General features: G+C 55.3%; 2 protein-coding genes across 11 annotated transcripts in view; both read right to left on the bottom strand.

Annotated features, from left to right (window-relative positions):
• Positions 1 to 41: 41 nt before the first annotated feature.
• SLC35H1 (solute carrier family 35 member H1) lies at positions 42 to 12,851 on the bottom strand. 4 transcript variants are annotated; one of them, XM_079945122.1, is made up of 10 exons: positions 12,076 to 12,850; positions 8,025 to 8,406; positions 7,485 to 7,635; positions 6,552 to 6,615; positions 5,826 to 5,898; positions 5,129 to 5,297; positions 4,969 to 5,052; positions 2,544 to 2,719; positions 1,303 to 1,432; positions 42 to 975 (listed from the first exon to the last, which is right to left on the bottom strand). In XM_079945122.1, the coding sequence occupies exons 2-10, from the start codon at positions 8,241 to 8,243 to the stop codon at positions 842 to 844; spliced, it is 1,200 nt and encodes a 399-aa protein (XP_079801248.1). In that variant the 5' UTR covers positions 8,244 to 8,406; positions 12,076 to 12,850; the 3' UTR covers positions 42 to 841. The 4 variants fall into 4 exon arrangements, with proteins under 4 accessions (XP_079801248.1, XP_079801249.1, XP_079801250.1 ...); XM_079945123.1 differs by lacking the exon at positions 12,076 to 12,850 and adding an exon at positions 9,017 to 9,541; XM_079945124.1 differs by lacking the exon at positions 6,552 to 6,615 and having other exon boundaries at positions 7,485 to 7,564; positions 12,076 to 12,851.
• An 866-nt stretch (positions 12,852 to 13,717) lies between these two features.
• Positions 13,718 to 18,096, bottom strand: part of ELMO2 (engulfment and cell motility 2) — a 38,546-nt gene continuing 34,167 nt past the window's right edge. For all 7 annotated transcript variants that reach the window (XM_079943637.1, XM_079943639.1, XM_079943638.1 and 4 more), the window contains 2 exons: positions 16,390 to 16,467; positions 13,718 to 15,223 (listed from right to left, as the gene is read on the bottom strand). In XM_079943637.1, coding sequence (XP_079799763.1) covers positions 15,023 to 15,223; positions 16,390 to 16,467 — 279 coding nt within the window. In that variant the 3' untranslated portion in view covers positions 13,718 to 15,022. The remainder of the gene's footprint in view (positions 15,224 to 16,389; positions 16,468 to 18,096) is intronic.

Here is an 18,096-nt window from a genome sequence, read left to right as displayed (position 1 = left end):
GGGTCTCGGTCCTGTGGCTGTTAAAGAAATTTCAAAATACATACTTAAATGACATTTAATCTGTTACCAATATTGACTTGACCCTCAGAACAACTCTGAGATAATTATTATCCCCACTTTACAGATGAAAAAACCGTGGTACAGAGAGGTTAATAATTTGCTTAAGGTCACACAGCTAGTAAGTCACAGAGTCAATATTCAAATCAGGCTGTGAAAGCATTAAAGTCCCCAGGATATGAAACTCAGTACCTATTTTTTCCTGCCTGCAGGTGTGGTGGGGCCCTAAGAGAGGGCACTGGGGCTCAAACAGCAGCACGAGAGACATGGGAGGCCTGGAGTATGACCAGTCTCCCCAGGAAGGCCCCAGGCAGGGAAAGGAGGGGAGAGGTCAGGCCCACGCCTCCCTGCCTGCCCCCATACCTCCAGGCAACACAAGGTGGCCGGCGGACCGTAAACCCTTTATTTCCAAACTATAAATAGATCTGCTCTCTGAGAAAAGATGCTCTCCAGGCGATGAGGCCCCATCTTCTCCATCTCCCGTTCCTAACTGGCCCACAGTCCAAACCCGTTATACCTCTGAAATCACCACCTTGGCTCTCAGAGCCTGTGACGCCAGCACCGCTTGGGCCCCGCTCCGGCCAGGTCTGAGGCTGGCCTGGTGCTCACCCGTTTGACCAACTCCCTGCCCTGGCCCACCATGTGGTCACGTGCTCTCGAGGCCAGCCTGGGAGACCCCGGGCTGCTGCTCCCCAGCGGCTGGGAGGGGCCGCCCGGGTCCCCGAGCTGCCGACAGGTGTGAAGGCTGGGGAGCGGCCTGCTTCCAAGCTGTTTGCCAAGCTGATCACTGCTGCCCCTGGGCCACAAAGCGCCCCTCCTCCTCCTCGTTGTCCTCTTCCTCCGGCTGGCTGGTCCGGAGCAGCAGCTCCAGGTCGGGGCTGGAGCCCAGCCCCTTCACGGGCTTAGGGCCGCTGTCACCTGAGGACAGAGGCAGCCCAGTTACAGACCCAGTACCGGTTTTCTTGGTATGGCCTGACATGAGCATGTGCTGAGGCCCCCAGGCCCCCGCCCACCCCCTGGAGACGGTCCCTGTGACTTCTCGGAGGAGTGGCGGTGGCGAATCCCAGGCAAACATCCTCAATGAGAGGGACAGCCGGTGCAGAGGCAGCTGAACTGTGCAGACCACACTGCAACTGCTTTCGGGAGTCAAGAGCCACCTGCCTCTTCCTGGCAGGGCTAGTGGAGGGGAGCCTGTGGGGCTAAGAGTCACGGGGAGAACGTCATCAGGAGACGGGCTCTGGTTACCTCTGGAATGCAGGGCTTTGAGGGCGATGTGCAGGGATATTCCCGAGAGGCAGAGGGCGAAGCCCAGCCAGTTCAAGAGACTGATCTGATCGCCCAGCAGATGAGCTGCCAACAGCAAAGTGCAGACTTCCTGCAGGAAGGGGACATGCTCAGGAGGAGGAGGTGGAGGGCAGGGGCCCCGGGCACACCCACAGGGTAGAGCCAGACCTGCCAAAACTCCCGGGGCCTGGGCAGGCTGGCCTGCAAGGCAAAGGCAGAAGCCTCCCCAAGCTCAGCGAACCAGCCTGTGACGCTTTTTCCCCCTTTGTGTTACTGAGATGCAGCAGGAGGAGGTGCTTTTCACAGGGCTGTCAGGACTAGCAAACAAATGCAGGCTGGGAGCACAGGGTAGCACGCCACAGCCGTGCCCACAGGAGTGGAGGAAGCTGCCCTTCCAGAAGGCACCTGCGGATGGGGAGCCTCTGCTGCCACAGGGGAATGAAGTCACACTGGGCTCTACAGGACACACACTGGTCACGGGGTTTTTCGTACACACTGACTGCAAATGGGACCTGTCAGATGATGCATTCTGAGAAGCACAGCTTACGCCTCATCATTTGGTTGGCAAGACCCTCGGGGAACCCTATACTTCTGGCTTTAGGCAACACTGCTCCAGTATCAGTGGCTGCCTGGTCCATGGCCCTGAGCAGGAAGGAGTGAGAGAGGGTGGGGGAAGGAAGGGGAGAAGTGATGAGAGGAGAGGGTAGGGGTGCTGCTGGACAGCAGTAAAGGCAGGATTGGCGAACGCAAGGCATGCGTGATAAAACCATCCCTTACTGTGCCCATGGCAGACATTACCAATCAATCACAGAACTCTACGCTAATGAGTCTGACTGGGGGCTTCTCAATCCTGGCTCCAGGTCACTGCCAAATGACCAGAGCTGGCATTCTTGGTAAACCGTAAATGCAACCCAGGACTAGTGGAGTCAGACCTGGCTTTGAATCCCACTCGGCTACCTCCTAGCTGTATATCCTTGGGTACGAGCAGCTCTTCATGTCTGTTTCCCCATCTGTGAAGCAGGGATGTGCATCCCCACCTCACAGGGCCATGGTGATGGAAGGAGTGCAGGTGACAGCAGAGTGCACAGCACCCTAACTAGGCACTTCCGTCTCTTCTCTGCAGGGCTCTGGGATGTAGGAGCTGGGACACCCTCAGGGGTCTCCCCTCTAAGACAGGGCTGGAGTCACCTCCAAGACTGTACCTTAAAAATGCCAGCAATGGAGAGAGTGAGGCTGGAGGTTCTGGAGACCAGGAGGAACTCAGAGAAGCCCAAACCAAAGGCGAGAATCCCGCCAAGGAAGAGGCTCCCAAGTACCCGCAGGAGCAGCCCTGTGTCCTGGAAACGGAAGATTTTCTCAGATGTGGACAAATGGAGACCTGGAAGCAATGGGAGGAGAGAGCGGGAGGCCATGTCCTGGGTGTGCCTGCCTGGGCGGTCTCACCCTACCCAGCAGCCGGGTGAGCTTTGCCTCTGCTGCACTGCACACTCACTGCACCTGCTGCCTGTCTGAGGCCCTGAGCACAAGGACGGAAGGTGTCAGAGAATCCCACGGAGGTGGCCTGAGACTTGGGGAAACCAGGGAAGCCCCGGGGCAACACAAGCCAGAGATCCTTATAGGGAGTGATGGGGAGGCTTCTGAGCCTCTGGGCTAGAGTAGAGGGGGCTGGCACTGCAGAGGAAATCGGGCAGAAGTGCCTTGCTCCTTCATACGTCATGTACCTACCCGTCTTTGGGGGAGGAGGGGTGGGGGAGGGTGACTTCATGTGGCCTTGGCAGCTGTGATACCCAGTGGGCCAAAGAGAGACGGGACAGCCCATCACATGAGGACTGTCAATGTCCTGGGCCACTGGAGGAGTACCTTAATTTCAGGTGGGTCACCTCTAAACAGGGATGAAACTCTATCTGTACAAACCTTCTCCATTTAGTTACAAAGCGGTGGGATTTAGTCAAGACATGCCCCCTTTCTGGACCACAGTTCCCCCACTGATTAAATGAAAGGGTTGGGACTAGACCGGAGAATATAATTTGATGAACAGTTCTCAAAAAGTAAACACACACGCGTACAAAGACCTGACAAAACCACGGCCCCTTGTTCCAGAGACACCCACACACGCCTCCACGCACCAAGTTGCGCTTAGACTTCCAGAGGACCCTTGGCCCTCCGACACTGCCCATCTGAGAGAATGGTTCCTTTCCCTGCAGGAAAGGCCCCTGGTATAGAAGCAGGCGTGAAGCTGAACCCCCGACTCAGCAAATGGACACCTGTGGGAGCAGGAGACTGGCCGAGTCCTGTGAGATTTGGGGGGGGAAGCACCAAAGAAATGCAGAGTGACAGTCCCCCTGGGGAAACAGCCTCCCGAGGTAGGACATCTTGTCTGGTGCTGGGCTCAGCAGTACGGCAAAGGCGCTGGCAAATTGAAGGGAATTCGGGGAAGAGCAACATAAGTAATGAAGGCGCTTGGGGGATTAATTTACCAGAAAAGATTAAAGGAGCTAAATCCCTGCAGCTCTGCTAAGTGATGACCAGCAGGGGCTCTCGGGTGGGGGTTTGCAGAGCCGGGGAATGGTGTGAACACCCAGGAAGGGAGGGAGAGTGTGGCGTTTGGTGAAGGGGGCATAAGGAAGGAATGGAGAGAGATTTTAAAAGGGAAGAATAATTTTCTCCGAGAGGTCTGAGACACTTCACTGCTTGGAACTTAAATGGACGTGGGGCGGAATTCTCTGTAATAACCCCGAGGACAGAAGGCACTCAGAGAGGAAGGATAAACAGATAGGGGACGAAGATTCGTTCCAAAACACTGGGGAAAGGAAGGCGGTGGGCCCCCTGCCTCCCCGTCCCCCAGCCCCCAGCCTAGACACATCATCCTGCCTCTGCTCTGGGAGATGCTGCTCACCTGCCTGGGCTCCTGTGTGCCGCCCTCTCCCCTCCCCCTCTCCCTTGCCCCAGAATTGTGCACTCGGCCAAGGCCAATCCCCGACACGTCTCCCCACGTCTGAACCTACTGTTCCCCCTTCCTGGGACGCCCGCCCCCATCAGGCTGTCAAAATCCCATTCATTCTCCAAAACGCACTGTCTGGGAAGCCTTGACCTGCCTTTCCAGCCCACCATCCTGGAGCAATTCATGACCCTGTGCTCCTTCTAAAAGAAAGAACGCATCATGGTTAAGAGGAAGGACGCCGGAGCCAGCTGCTGGATCCAAATTCAGGTGCGTTTATGAGCCACGGGACCTTGGGCAAGGCTCTCTCTACTTCTCTCTGCCTCAGCTTCTTTCATCTGCACGATGGGGCAGTAACAGCACTGGCACATAGGCTTTGGGGGAGTATTAAAGGAGTTAATAGGCTTAAATGGATCAGAACAGCCCTGGCATACCTTTAGGGCTGTCTGCATTCACCGTCATCACCGCCTGGTGTATTTATTCTACACGCTCTTTCTACGTAGCATTTATGTGCTGGATTCCAGCCATTTGGTTTAAGTGTCTGTCCAGCCCCCAAACCAGGCACTGCTAGGGAAGGGACCACCATCTCTGATCTCCGTAACCTCTGCAGCTACCACAGTGACAGGCTTGAGGTGGGGATGGGAGCTTTGCTGCACTGAGGTGCCCCCGAGGTGGACGACCCCACGTACCTTCAAATACGGCAAAGAGAGGGAAGAGCCCCAGAAACATGAGCGGCTGCAGGTGGAACATGGTGTCGATGGGGTTCTGGAGCCCTGCAGAAAGGGACACGGGTGAGCCATGAGGCCTGGCCCGCCTCCACCCCGCCTGGCGCCTAGGCCCCGCACTCACCAAGTTCCGCCTTCTGCAGGAGCATCTGCGTGAGTGTCCAGCGAATACCCCCGATGAACGAGGCGCCCAGCACCAAGGCAAAGCCCTCAGCGTTGAACTGTGTGGACTTGTAGGTGAACATGAAGAGGCCCCCGGCGATGAGAAGAACCACCAGGACCAGCGCCGCACGCTGAAAGGATGGGGAGCAGTTGCAACCACCTTGGGGGTCTCAAGTTCACACCCAGAGTTTGGGGGCCAGCAGCCACCTTGGCTGCCCCTGGGGCGAGACACCCTTCTACCTGCCCCACCCTGGGGTCCTGGACAGCCCCTGCCCGTCGGTGTAGCAGGGCTGACATCCAGCCAGCATGTACCGAGATCCTGAAACACGGTAGTGCTTCCCTAAAGCTGTCCTAGGTCCCCACGTGGCCCCAGTGGCCCCCCCGGACCCAGGGAGCAAAGGGCTCTTGCTGTACAGCGGGAAGCCCGCAGGACCTGCTGCCCCTTGAACCCTGTCTCCTTTGGTCACTGCTCCTGCCATACCGGTTTCTAAATATTCTCAGTAGCACCCTGTGTCTAGGTCTTTCCTCAGCGAGTTAGCGCCACCTGGGCTGGCCTTATCTCCTCGGTCACACGCAGTGACAAGCCACTGCTCAGGTTCCCCTTGTTATTCTTAGCATCTGTGGGGGTAGGAGGAACACAAGAAAAGCTGGGGCCTCACCAGCTCCTCCAGCTTGAAGATCAGAGAGAAGATCAGGATGAAGAGGACAGCCGAGGATTTGGTCATCGTGTACCTGCGAGGGGAAGTCACCCATGACACACCGCTGCAGCTGGGGGTGCGGACCCACAGCACAATCAGTGGGCTGCAAAGGGTCAGGGGGAGACCCCTGACTTCCCTGAGGGCAGCAGGGCAATCTGGATACAAAGACCAAAGTAAGGCGGCCTGAGTCATCTGGGCTGATGCCTGACCTTTAATCGGAAGCAATCTATGCCTAAGAGGCCTCTGCTTATCACCAGGGAGAAACTGAGCTTCCTGAGTCCTGTTATTCACCGACCCCTCAGTGCAGACCAGGATGAGGCGGGAAGGAGAGAAGGGGAGAAAGAGAGAAGGCAGAGGCTGTGCTCGCTGAAGCGCAAAATCTGAGATAAGAAAGTAACTGTTCCGCCTGCCCCTCTGTGCCCCTTTCTCGGCTGCCCTGTCACCATTCCGTCTGAACCCCCGGCTTCCCCAGGCCACCTGGCAGGGAGGTACGACACCCCCTCCATGCCTGGCTCACTGCAGAGGCTGGCGACTTCCAGGTGAGCTGCTGGGTGCCAGGGAGGCGCGGAAAGAGCAAGGGGGTTGGGTCCCAGAGGGCAGTGTGATGGCTGGCCCGTCGGCCGGGCACACAGACACGGTGCTGGACAGAGAGCCCCCAGGGCGGTGCTGGGCATGGCCGGTACTCACAGTGAGACGGTGATGTAGAGGAAGCTCCAGTTGGACAAGCCCACGTCAAGCGCCGTTGCCAGTGCTGCAGAGACACGGGCCCCACCGGACACGCAGCCAGGGCAGGCCCGTACGGGTGTGCCCGCAGTGAGCACACTTCTCCGTGAGGCGCCCGAATGCCCCCTGCCTTGGCCTGTAGGCCTGCCTTTCTCTGGGGTCCTCCCTGCCTTCCTTTCTACCCAGCAATTGAAGGGTTAACTCCTGGCCCCCCCAAAAGAGGAGGGGGCGGCAATCCTCCACCTGACTGGCTGCGGCCACTGCGGCTGCCACTTGCTGAATACTTGGAACATCCCCCTGAGGAGGGAGGGGTGTTAGTCGGACCCTGACGCTCCCCGACTGGAAACTCTGCAGAGTGGCTCCCGCCTCCCTCAGGATGAAACACACACTCCTCTCGGAGGACCTGGCCCTCCAGGATCTGGCCCGACCACCTTCTCGGTTCGCCTTTCTCCCCCTTCCTCTTACCAATGCGGAGTCCTCAGCCTCTCGAGACACTTTCAGTTCCCTCTCAGACCTACCCACACAGCAACCTCACCCAGGCACACGAGTGCCTCCTGTCAGCTCCCCCTCCGGGTCTCAGCCCACTCAGCTCCTGCTCCGGAAATCCTCCCCTGTGCCCCGTGGCCCCCAGGCGCCCCCTCTGCCGCCCGAGGGCAGGCACCCTGTGCCCTGCTCACTACTGTGTCCAGGCCTTGGGACCTGCTCGGTGTGTGTGTTCAAGGGCGCGGGAACGACTGGCCACTGCTGCACGGCCCCCCCCATCCCCGCCCCGCAGTGCGGCCGGGAGACCCTAAGCTTCAAGCCACAGAGGCTTCCTTCCTTCTGGTCCGGGCCTCTGGCTTCCCGAGCTCCCTCCTGCCTCCAGGGCCCTCCCCGGACCAGCCCGCGGGCACGTACCTGTGGGAGCCACTCTTCTGAGGTAGTCGGCCCAGCTCAGCACCACGCGGGCCCTGTGGCTGGAGCACTGAACCAGGGCCCTGGACAGGGCAGAGAACAGGAAGATCACAGCCAGGTGCAGCATGGTCATGAAGAGGGGGAAGTGGAAGCTCTGTATGGAGCCCAAGCACAGAGCACGGACGGCGGTGCTGTTACTGCCTGCTGCCAGCCCCCGCCTCCCGCCTCCCGCCTCCCGCCTCCCGCCTCCCGCCTCCCGCCTCCCGCCTCGCCTCTACCTGGTGGCGGGGCGCTGCTGTACAAGGGGCCTTAGGAACCCCACAGCTCCCCAGCTCATCCTGCGTGTCTCCCCCTCTCCTGATTTCCCCTCCATCCCAATATTTAAGGGGAATCCCTGGTATGGCCCTGTCGCGTCACTGGTGTGAGTGGCTTCCAGTGTGACTGGTTGAAGCCTGTGCCTCCCTGCTGTTAAATACTGGGGGCGCTGTAGCCCTGGCCACAGCCATCTCCTACCCGGCCGGGCGGGCGAGGCCCCCGCCTTACCTTGGTCAGCCACTTGTTGTAGAAGGTGATGCCGATGGAGAAGCAGTAGTAGAGAAGGACCAGCCCCAGAGTCAACACCGCCCTCCACACAAAGGCCACGTCGAGGGCCCACCTCCCCATCCGTGGAAGCTGCAGCTCCCCGGCTCTGGTCAGTGGGGGCGGACCTCTCCTGAAGATGCCCGCAGGGCCCGCAGGAAGGGCCAGTCGAGCTGGACCCATGACTTTCAACAAGCGTGTCTCCTGGCTGGCGCTCTGGCTGCCTCCATGATCGGGAAGCGTCCCCTGAGCCCTAGACTCTGTTCTCACCTAAGGGGCTGGTGGCCCGAGCCGACCCTCTCCATGATCAACTGCGTACACAACTCGCCGGACCCCAGGGCTGAGGCTAGAAAGAGGAAAAGGCCGTTCCGGTGGCTCTGGCAGGGGGAGGGCTACCCCACGTGTCCTCCCCAGCCCTGACCCGCGGGGAGTGGAGCGAAGTGGACAGGACCGCAGGACGCACAGCTCCCTGTCACGTCCACTCTCCTGTCACTTCAAGCGGTTCTCCATGGATTTCCACCAAAGTGACCTTTTAAAAATGTAAATCTGATCATGTCAGAGAAGACTGCATCCCCTCAGTAGCTCCCAGGCTCCTACGATAAAGACCCAAACCCTTCCCTGGCTACGAAGGCCTGCTCCGCCCTGCCGGACTCTTGGTGTCCTCGTCCTGCCACAGGGCTTTCCTTTTCCCAAACCCATCGGGCTCTTTCCTGCTGCCCCAGGGAGCTGAACTCTCTGCCCACCGTTCATTCCTTCCTCAGCAGATCCTACTTATCTTCAGCTCAAATGGCATTTCCTCAGGGAGCACCGCCCCCCCCATGGGACCCCTGAGATACAGGCTGCTCCCACGGCTCCCCTACTTTTCCTTCATCGTGTTTGTGTGAGGCTGTGTCCCCCAAGGGGCTGTGCACTCCGAGCACACCGGAGCCACAGTGCCCATGTCAGCTTACACCCACCTGGCACACTGTGCGTTCCCTGTATGGTTTGATGGCTCGATGCAAGAAAGGGCATGTGATTTTCAGAAGATGGATCTGGGCTTTAAGGCGTTGAAAACGAACTGGTCAGTACTAGGGCGTGGACTACCAGTCAGTCAGAATTTGAGCTAAGTCTATATGCCACAGTTTACATCCTTTACCAGAAAAATAAATTCATGACCAAAAAAAAAAAACCAAAACCAAACAAAAACCAAACCGGAAAAGCCACACCTCCCATGCCCTAGCCTCTAACAACCACTCCCATGGAGGCAGTGCCTGCCTGAGGGTCTCGCCAGAGGGAACCACTCCCTGCCTTCCTATCAATCCAGCCGAGCCTAATGAGTGTCCAGAGCATGCAGGCTCGCAGGCTCGGGGAGACCAGGCGTGCCCGGGGCCAGTGTGACCCACCTGCTGCCTCATCTCCTCCTCTGAGACACTCCCCCCCTGCTGAAATGCCACCTCCTTCTGGAAGCCTTCCTAGAACCATCCGATCAGACATACCTTACCTCCCCCACCCCTGGTCCTTTCTAAAAGGAGAAATCACATTCAGTTCTATACTCTGGAACCTGGCTTACCGTGTCTCCTCCCCCAAGGCAAACTGGGAGCTGGCACAAGGTTTTGCCCAGAGGACACCCTAGGCTGTGGCTCTCTTCAGGAAACTCTGGAAACCTGTGCTGTTTTGGGGAGGTTCTCCTAGCTTTTAGTGAGTCGGGAATATGGGAGGACAGTCCACATAACTAAGAACTGTTCGGCACCCTGCATGACTTCAACATCCACAGAGGTGAAAGATCTATTTATAATTCCCTGAACTTACAACCCAACTCTGTTTCACATGTAACACAAAATAAATTTTCCATGGGTCTCCTAGGCACTAAAATGTCCAATAATACCTATACCATGTACACTGAGGGGAGACTGAACTGTTTTTGATAAAACGGTACCACGAGTTCCCAGTTTGGAAAAACGACCTCATCTGCAGACACAGCAGGCATGGTTTTCAAGCTGCCAACGCGACATGGCTGCAGCCACCTGCACTGTGGCTCTCATACCCCCAGAGGCTCTACCAGAGGTGAGAGCGCCCACTGCTTCTTCGTAGTTTCTAGTACCGCAGGGCCCAGGAACTCACATATTGAAACATTTTATCATCAATTATTTTCCTTTTATTTCCCTTTTATATTATGGCTAGGGGATCGTCAATTTTTTTAAAAAAAAATTATGTGTAGGCCATTTTCATTAACCATAAATTTCCTTTGCGGATAATAAGGGGAGTTGTTACCAAAATATCTGTCGTTCAAAAGAAGGTGTTGTATCCAGTGGGTTGAGAACCGCTGTGCTAGGTGATCTCCTGTGGTCCCATTCCTTGACATGTGAGCTTACATCTCCCCAGTGTGGATCCCTCTCTCCGACCTCCTCAACTCCACAAGAATATCCAACTGCCTCCTTGTCCTTTTCGGTTGAATATCTAACATCAGGTGTCTCACACATAGCCTGTCCAGGGCTGCCTCCTGTTTTCCAGGAGTAATCCACCCTCTGTCCAAACCTCCTCTTCCCACCTCAGCCAGGGGCACCATCACCTGGTAACTCAGGCCAGAAATCTTGTTCTCACCCTTGACTCCTCTCTTTCCCTCGGTCCACATTCAATCAGCAAATACTGTCTCCTCTATCTTGAAAAAATATCCCCAATAAGGTCCCATCTCCTGACTTCCACCACTACATCCGAGTCACCATGCTCCCTGCCCTACACAATGCACTGGCCTCCTATACGGTCCTCTCTGCTTCTGCCTGCAGCCCTCACAGTCAGACTCCTCTCCCCCAGCCAGAGAGTGCAGCACGGGGGCACCAAACCTACATCTAACAGAACTTCAGGCCTATGCTCTTTCCTCTATACCAATGTTTCCCAACTTTGGCATTATTGATATTTGGGGCCAGATAATTCTTTGTTGGGAGAAGGCCTGTCCTGTGCACTGGATCCCTGGTCTCTGCGCACTAGGTGCCTGTAGCATCCCTTCCCCCTCATCCCAAGCTGTGACAACCAAAAATGTCTCCAGGTGTCGCCAACTGTTACCTGGGGGAAAAACTGCTCCCTGTTGAGATCGACTGCTGATGTCCCACAGGCAACCACGGGGCGTGTTGGCACTAAGGGAGCTTTCTCCTGGCACTCCCTCCCTGTGGTTCCCCCAGGGCTCCCATGCCAGGGCAGTCTGCACCCTCCTGTGAATCGACTTCTTGCACCTTCTGGCTTCCAGTGGGGTTCCTGCTCCAACACTGTCATGCCTTCCCTCCACCGTTCAAATCCTACCGTTCCTTCAACGAGCCAGTCCAGGTCCCCCACCTGCAGAAAGTCCCCATGCCCACCCCAGCCCACGCGGAGCACCTTCTCAAAGTCAAGGAGGCTCCTAACTGGCGTCCCTGCTTCCTCTCCCCCGCTACAGCCTGGAGTCCACCCATCAGCCCCAGAGGTGGTCTGAGCACAGAAAGCAGACCAGGCCCTCTGGGGCTAACCCTGACTCCTCAGCAGGCCCAAGAGGAAGGCCTTCCAGCCTCTGGCCTCTGCCCATATCTGCAACCTCATCTTCCCTCCCGCCCACCCGCCACGCTGGCCCCTCGTTTGTCCAACACATCAAGCCTGTGTCTTTCTCTGCATTTGCTGTTCCTTCTGCCCGGTACACTCCACAGACCTGTGCCTGGCTGAACGTCCTGGGCGAGGGGGAGCCCTCCTAAGCCTCCTGGCACCTCCCACTACCTGACGTTTCCTTGTTTGTCCACGTGCTCACTGCCCATCCCCGACTCCCACCCCATCGCGGGACGCGGCCTCTCGAAGGGCAGGGCCGGGGCCGCGTGATGCCCGCCTGGACCACGTCGCGGGCGCTCGGAGGCCCGGACCCCTCTACGACCGGGACACTGAGGCCCGGGATAACGAGCTCCCCGGGGGGCCCCGAGCCGCGGCGCGCGTTGCCAAGCCGGGATCCCGCTCCCAGTCCCGCCCGGGTCCACCCCCCGACCCCGGGAGGGCGCAGAAGGGCCGCAGCGCGGCCACTCACCTCGGCCGCGGAAGCTCCAGGCCCGGATCCTCCTGCCGGAAGTGCGAGGCCAAGCGTCGCCGCGGGGGGGCAGTTCTGCCGGAAGCCGCTGAGGGCCGAGAGCGGGCGGTGTCGGGGGCGGGGAGGCGGTCGGGGGCCGGTCCTCCTGTGCCGTCTGCGGGGCCCATGGCTGTGCGCTTCCGCTGCTCGGGAGACCCCTGGGGCCCGACGCCGAGACTCCCCTCGTTCGGTGTTGTGTCTCCTGCGCTCAACCAGGGTCTCGGTCTGGAGCCTCGGTGCCTGCTGCGGAGCCCTGCGCATCGCGGGCAGCCAGAAAGCAATCACCTACTCACAAATTAAGTATTTACCGTATTCCAACACAGGGCTGGGCAACCATGGAAACACCGAGCTGGATCTCTCCTGGGCTTTTTCTTCTGGGAGCTCAAGCCAGCTGGGGAGTGATGTCAGAGGCATTAAGTTTTAGGACTTACAAGATCCGTGGGAGGGAATAAATAATAAACATTTGTGAAACATCTTCCGTGGGCCTGAAAACTTTATAAGAATGATCTCAATTTCATTAAGTTGAGTAAGGGGAGAGCATCCCAGACAAGAGGAAATAAGGAGGCGAGGAGAAGGCTGGAGCCCGGCTTGGAGTCCACTTGTTTATAAGGAGAGTTAACAAAAACCATGGTTGGAAAAGTAGCCAAGGGCCAAGTTGCAGTAGTCCCCAAAATGCCAGCTAGGGAGTTGAGGTCTTACTCATCTTTCAGGATGGATTAAAAGCAGGTCAGAGAAGGTCGAGAGAGAGAGAACCATTTAGGCCAGGGCAGGCTAGGGTTGCAGAGTGAAGCCCAGTTTGGGACTTTCTGCCCCTCCTGGACTGTGGCTCTAAGGCTGGCTGCAAACAGGAGTCCTTGCAAGTGACTCAGCTGGGCTCCCTGGCCTCTCCGAACAGAAGGCCCAAGGCCAGAGTGTAAGCAGTTCTTTATGTAAACCGCTGCTGCCCTGCCCCCACCAGCTGGCATCACCAGGCCTTCGTTCATTCAGCACTTACCAACACCTAAAATGGCACCCAAGCTCTCGGCTTTATTGAGTCCTCAAGGCTGCACGTACTTTCTATGCCTTTTGAAAGTGCTTGTCCTCGCCCCCTTCTCCTTCAGAGGCAAGATAAAGTATCTACTTCATCACCGCCCTCACTCAAGCCTCCCAGCTACTAAGGCTGAGGTTTGAGCGACAGAGACAGTGTGGAGCACCAGCAACACACAGGGTGAAGAACATGTCTTCTTTCTCAGGCACTAGTACTCGAGCTGTTCCCTGGCTGTGTCCCTGGCAGGGAGGAGAGGGAGGCCATGTCCTCGGGGGTGTACAGTATGCCTTTCCCTGCTATACCTGGCGGGCCTGAGTGGAAAGCACTTTGTCCTGGTGTGACAATCTCTGAGCATCCTTAACCAGCAGGGGTGTGTGTGTGTGTACGTGTGTGTGCAGGCATGTGCGTGGTGGGGCAGAGTCGCTGAAGAGGAGGAAGGGGCTCTGGGAAGGCGGCTGAGGGCTCTAGCTGGAGCTCTCCAACGTCTCCCAGACACAGTGAAATGAATGCTTGTCAAGGTGAAAGCTCCCTTGGGCAGGGAGCAAGTACAGAGAAACAGCTGTTAATGGGAACCAGTTTGTACATGAAAGAGTATTTATTGAAAACATGGTTACTGACAGGAAGCTCCTGGCCACTCTCAGGTTACAATCTTGGCTCACAACTGGAAGTGTTTACCTTTTATTTTTTTTGGCCTCCCATTTTATTTTCCCTCAAATGTTCCATCCTAGGATAGGTAGATCTTATATAAATATATATACATGTCTGTATAAGTATGGCCTATAGTAAAGAAAATATATAGTACACTCTTCATTGGGCAGTACCCACCATGCTAGGCTACCAATACTGAATGCCACCGTGTCCACGCGTGTCCAAGGAGACGGGCTGTGCGTGTGGTTTACAAGTGCTGCAGCACCAGGGAAGCCTCACTGGCACAGCTGTGGCCTCCGCTGGCCCCAGCCGGCTGAAATCATGGCCAATGGCAGAAATCACAGCGCTGGGGGAGGGAGGAAGGGAGGCTAACCTCCCGAGGGCTGGAAGGCCAAAGGAAAGCAGACCGGAGGGGCCGCAATTAGGTGAGCTGGGAGCTTTCTCCCCGAGGAAGGAGAAGATATAAATGTGGCGGGAGGGGAGTGGAATCTAGTGACCTCACCACAGTCTAGACCCAGGCTTCATCTGGGCTCTTCCTTGAGACTAAGAGGGTGGGACTTGGCCTGCATGTCTCTGACTTGCCAGGATGAGAGACAGAGCTTGTAGGGAGACACGTCCATCTGCCCAGACAACTGCGTGGGCAAGAGGATCTGGTGGCTCCGGAGACCAGAGATGTCAGAGATGAACCTCAGCAGCACGTCGGCCCTGGACGAGGCCAGGTGAGCCCTCACAAAGACGGCAAAAGCAAGAGCAAAGGCCAAGGCTTCCACTTAGATCTGAGACACAGGCCCGGGTCACCCGAAGGCAGCCTCTCCAAGGCTCTCACCATGCCCAGCACGTCTGTCCTCTGGGGCGGCCTTTCCTGCGCCAGCTCTCACCCAGGCAACTGGCGAGCAGGGTCAGGAAGAAAAGGTGAGTGGCCGTTGTTAACTCCGGCTCAAGAAGCAGTTTCTTGGCCTGGAAGGCAAGGGCGTCTGCTGTTTATTCCTCACGGCCCGACCCCAGGCTCCCCGGTGATGGGGACGGCAGAGCACCCTGCCTTCACGGCTCAGAGTGCACAGGGACCAAGAGGAAGCTCTGGGTGGCCCGAGGTGGGTCTGAGGAGTGACTGGCATTGACTGGCCACCACGGTCACTATAGATTCTGTACAAGCAAAAGACAAGGCACCAGACTGTGAGTGTTCCTCCTGGGCCGCAAGTCCCTTGCTGGGTACCGTTGGCTCCGGCTCTGGGCTCAGCCGTAGTGATAGACAAAGTCGTAGCTGCTGGGCTCCTTGGGCACTGGCGGCGGGGCCTCGGGGATCTGGATGTTCTCCAGGTCCAGCAGCCGCAGCTTCATCTCCATGCTCAACAGGGTGTCCAGGTCACTCTTGGTCAGCTCGCTGGACATGTCCTTCCCCAGAAGGGCACTGAGGCCGTCGATCCAGATGCAGTACTGTGAGAAGCAAGTTGCAAAATGTCACTGGTGGACCCTGGTCAGCGGGAGGTCCTGCCAAAGTCCCTTTGCTCACACAGCCTCTTTGGGCCCTATTCAGTACAGGCAGGACTTATCTGGGATAAGAGCAAAGGTAAACTGGGAGGTGATTCTTCACTTTCCCAAAAGACCTTTTGATTTTTATAAGGGATTTACATTTAAACTCCCTAAAATTATATGAAGTGTGATTTTTAAAAATGCAATTAATAAATACAGCAAAAAAAGAACTAAGAACAGGGACACCAACTAGTTTCTCTTTAGAGAAACCTGAAATTGCCCCGGAAATTTGTAATGGTGGGGGGGAGCACATATTAGGTGAAAAGGCAGGAAACAAAAGGAATATCTGTAGAATCTCAATTTTGTTTCAAAAAAAAGTTAAAAAAAAAGAAAACAACCGTCAATAAATGTTAAGAATAAGTACTAGAAAAACTGAACTAGAGGGTCTCATGACAAGAGGGAATAACAAAGAATTCTCAGCCCATCCCTCCCTAACTCCTGTTCCATCTTTTTCCTGCCTTTGCTCACCTGTCTCCCACCTGCTAGTTCTTCACTTCTTCCCAATCAAACTCCACTGGCAGCTCAGGCCCTGCCTAAGGGTCTCCTCTTTCAGAAGCCCCACCTCCAGTTCCCTCCACTGGCTCTCAGAGCTCACCAGACATGTATGCTCTCAACCACAGCTGCTTTTCAATATCTAGCATCTTCTAGTGCTATAGCTGAAACTGTAGTCCCCGTGTAAAGAGGACCAGATCCACCTGGCTTCAAAGCCCAGGTCAGATCCACTACAACATATGCCCCAGAGCCCTGGAGAGGGAGGATCTGTCAGGCTCACTTGGGTGGGTGGCCACGCGGAAACTGAAAAGAGGAGCATTTTCCTAGTTCCAGGCAAATAAGTTATCCCTAGTTGATCCTGTCTTTCTAACGACAACCTACCACTGCTGCTAAGAGTGACCTGGAGAGCCCAGCTCAGGGGGAAGGACCCCCAGCGTGGCAGATCCTTGGTGTCGGCAGCCTTCGTCACACTCTGGGGCCCCTGCCTTTAGGGGGATGTTTCTGTTCTGCCCACCCCTCCCCTCCAGCTGCAGGCACAGAGAAGGCCTGGCTGCCCAAGGCAGCGCCACGCTGCTCACCTCATACTTATTAGGTGCAATGAAGTTTAAGGTTTCGTCGGGGTCATACAGGATGGAGAAAGCCAGTTCCAGCACCTCCTAAAGGAGAAAGGGCTTCAGTTATTTGGAGCAAGGGAATGGCCTGAGCCCTACATACCAAGAGCTTGGTCAAAGTCCTAGTGACTTGGCACCACCACCAAATATGCTGATTCAGATGAGATGTCATCAAGGTCCCAGGGCTCATGCACAAATGTGGCTGGAGATGAGGGCACCGGTAATCAACCCTCACTAACCCACCTAAGTCATGCCTAGGATGTGGTGATACTTTCTAAGATTGGAGAAAAATCATTTCTCAACACTCGGAACCTTTGAATGTCAGAGTCCACGACTGTATATTACCTTACATATATATCTGGGTAATTAAACTGAAAGTCTTAACAGTTTAAAAAAAACACCACAGCAGAAACAAATTGTGGCCAAAAATGGGACGACCTGAGCATCAACAACATAACTGTAATGACTGAAACAAATATAATCGGCTTAAATCCAAGAGTTCACAATACCACTAAAAAACCAAAGCAAAACACATGCACAAAATAGGTCACTGTTGGATGATACCAGGGAACTAAGTCCTTGTTTTAAAAGTAGGTACATAAAAGAAAAGAATCAAGCGTTTATCCTCCCTTCTTATAAACTGCACCACTGGGAAACCACCATAGATGATGGCAAGTTTCTCTTAAGAGAAGTAGTTCGACTAATAAACGAAAAGGGATGAGCGCACTAGAATATCACTAGTTTGCAAACCTTAATTTACTAAAGAAACGAGGCACTGAGCATCCAGAGTCTGCTAACATCACAAAAAAGACAGACAACCAGACATTATGTGCCTCTTGATAGAACAGAATACCATCTAGGAAGGAGTCTGGCCAAAATAAAAAGGTCAAGCCTGAACTGGATCAAGCCTCTAGATCTCTCTACCAATTTACAGATCTGGGACAGAGGAATGGGCTCAACTACACCACAGGGAGACAATCAGCAGATTTCAGGCTCTGGGAAACTACCAAACAAGCAACCTGGTTTCTTCAACTAATAAACTGCAAAGAGAAGGGAAAAAAAAAGAGCTGCAAAAGATGGAGGGGGGGCTTCCCTGGTGGCGCAGTGGTTGAGAGTCCGCCTGCCGATGCAGGGGACACGGGTTCGTGCCCCGGTCCGGGAGGATCCCACATGCTGCAGAGCGGCTGGGCCCGTGAGCCATGGCTGCTGAGCCTGCGCGTCCAGAGCCTGTGCTCCGCAACGGGAGAGGCCGCAACAGTGAGAGGCCCGCGTACCGCAAAAAAAAAAAAAAAAAAAAAAAAAAAAAAGATGGAGGGGGAACTTACGAATTAAGAAACTTAAAAGACTTATCACAGTGCAGAGACCCTATTTGGATTCTGATTTAGCCAACTAAGTGGGTATGAGTGTGTGTATGTGTGCATGCGAATACACATAAACATATTTTTATAGAGAGAAACGATGACATTTTTAAGACAATTAGTGGAAAATCAAACATCAATGGCATACTTGATACTAAATAACAACTTTTTATTTCCTTTTAGGTGTGCAAATAGTACTGTGATTATGTTAAGAGAGTCCTTATAATTTAGAGATTCATTCTAAATATTTACAGAAGAAACGATATAATACTTGAGATTTTCTTCAAAGTAATAAGGGAAGAGGGACAAGTGGATG

This window comes from Stenella coeruleoalba, assembly GCF_951394435.1.
Source record: "Stenella coeruleoalba genome assembly, chromosome: 15".
In the NCBI taxonomy this organism is placed as follows: Eukaryota; Metazoa; Chordata; class Mammalia; order Artiodactyla; family Delphinidae; genus Stenella; species Stenella coeruleoalba.
The sequence above is the reverse complement of the archived record's forward strand: the minus strand, read 5'-3'. Positions and strand labels throughout refer to the sequence as shown.

What these genes read in the sequence shown, in the direction of transcription:
- SLC35H1 (XM_079945122.1), bottom strand. Translation starts at nt 8,243, where the DNA reads ATGGGTCCAGCTCGACTGGCCCTTCCTGCGGGCCCTGCGGGCATCTTC. An exon ending in TCTTCAAGCTGGAGGAGCTG is followed by an intron (nt 5,298 to 5,825) that starts GTGAGGCCCCAG and finishes CCATCCTTTCAG; the next exon opens with CGTGCGGCGCTGGTCCTGGT. An exon ending in TCTCTTTGCCGTATTTGAAG is followed by an intron (nt 2,720 to 4,968) that starts GTACGTGGGGTC and finishes CATTGCTTCCAG; the next exon opens with GTCTCCATTTGTCCACATCT.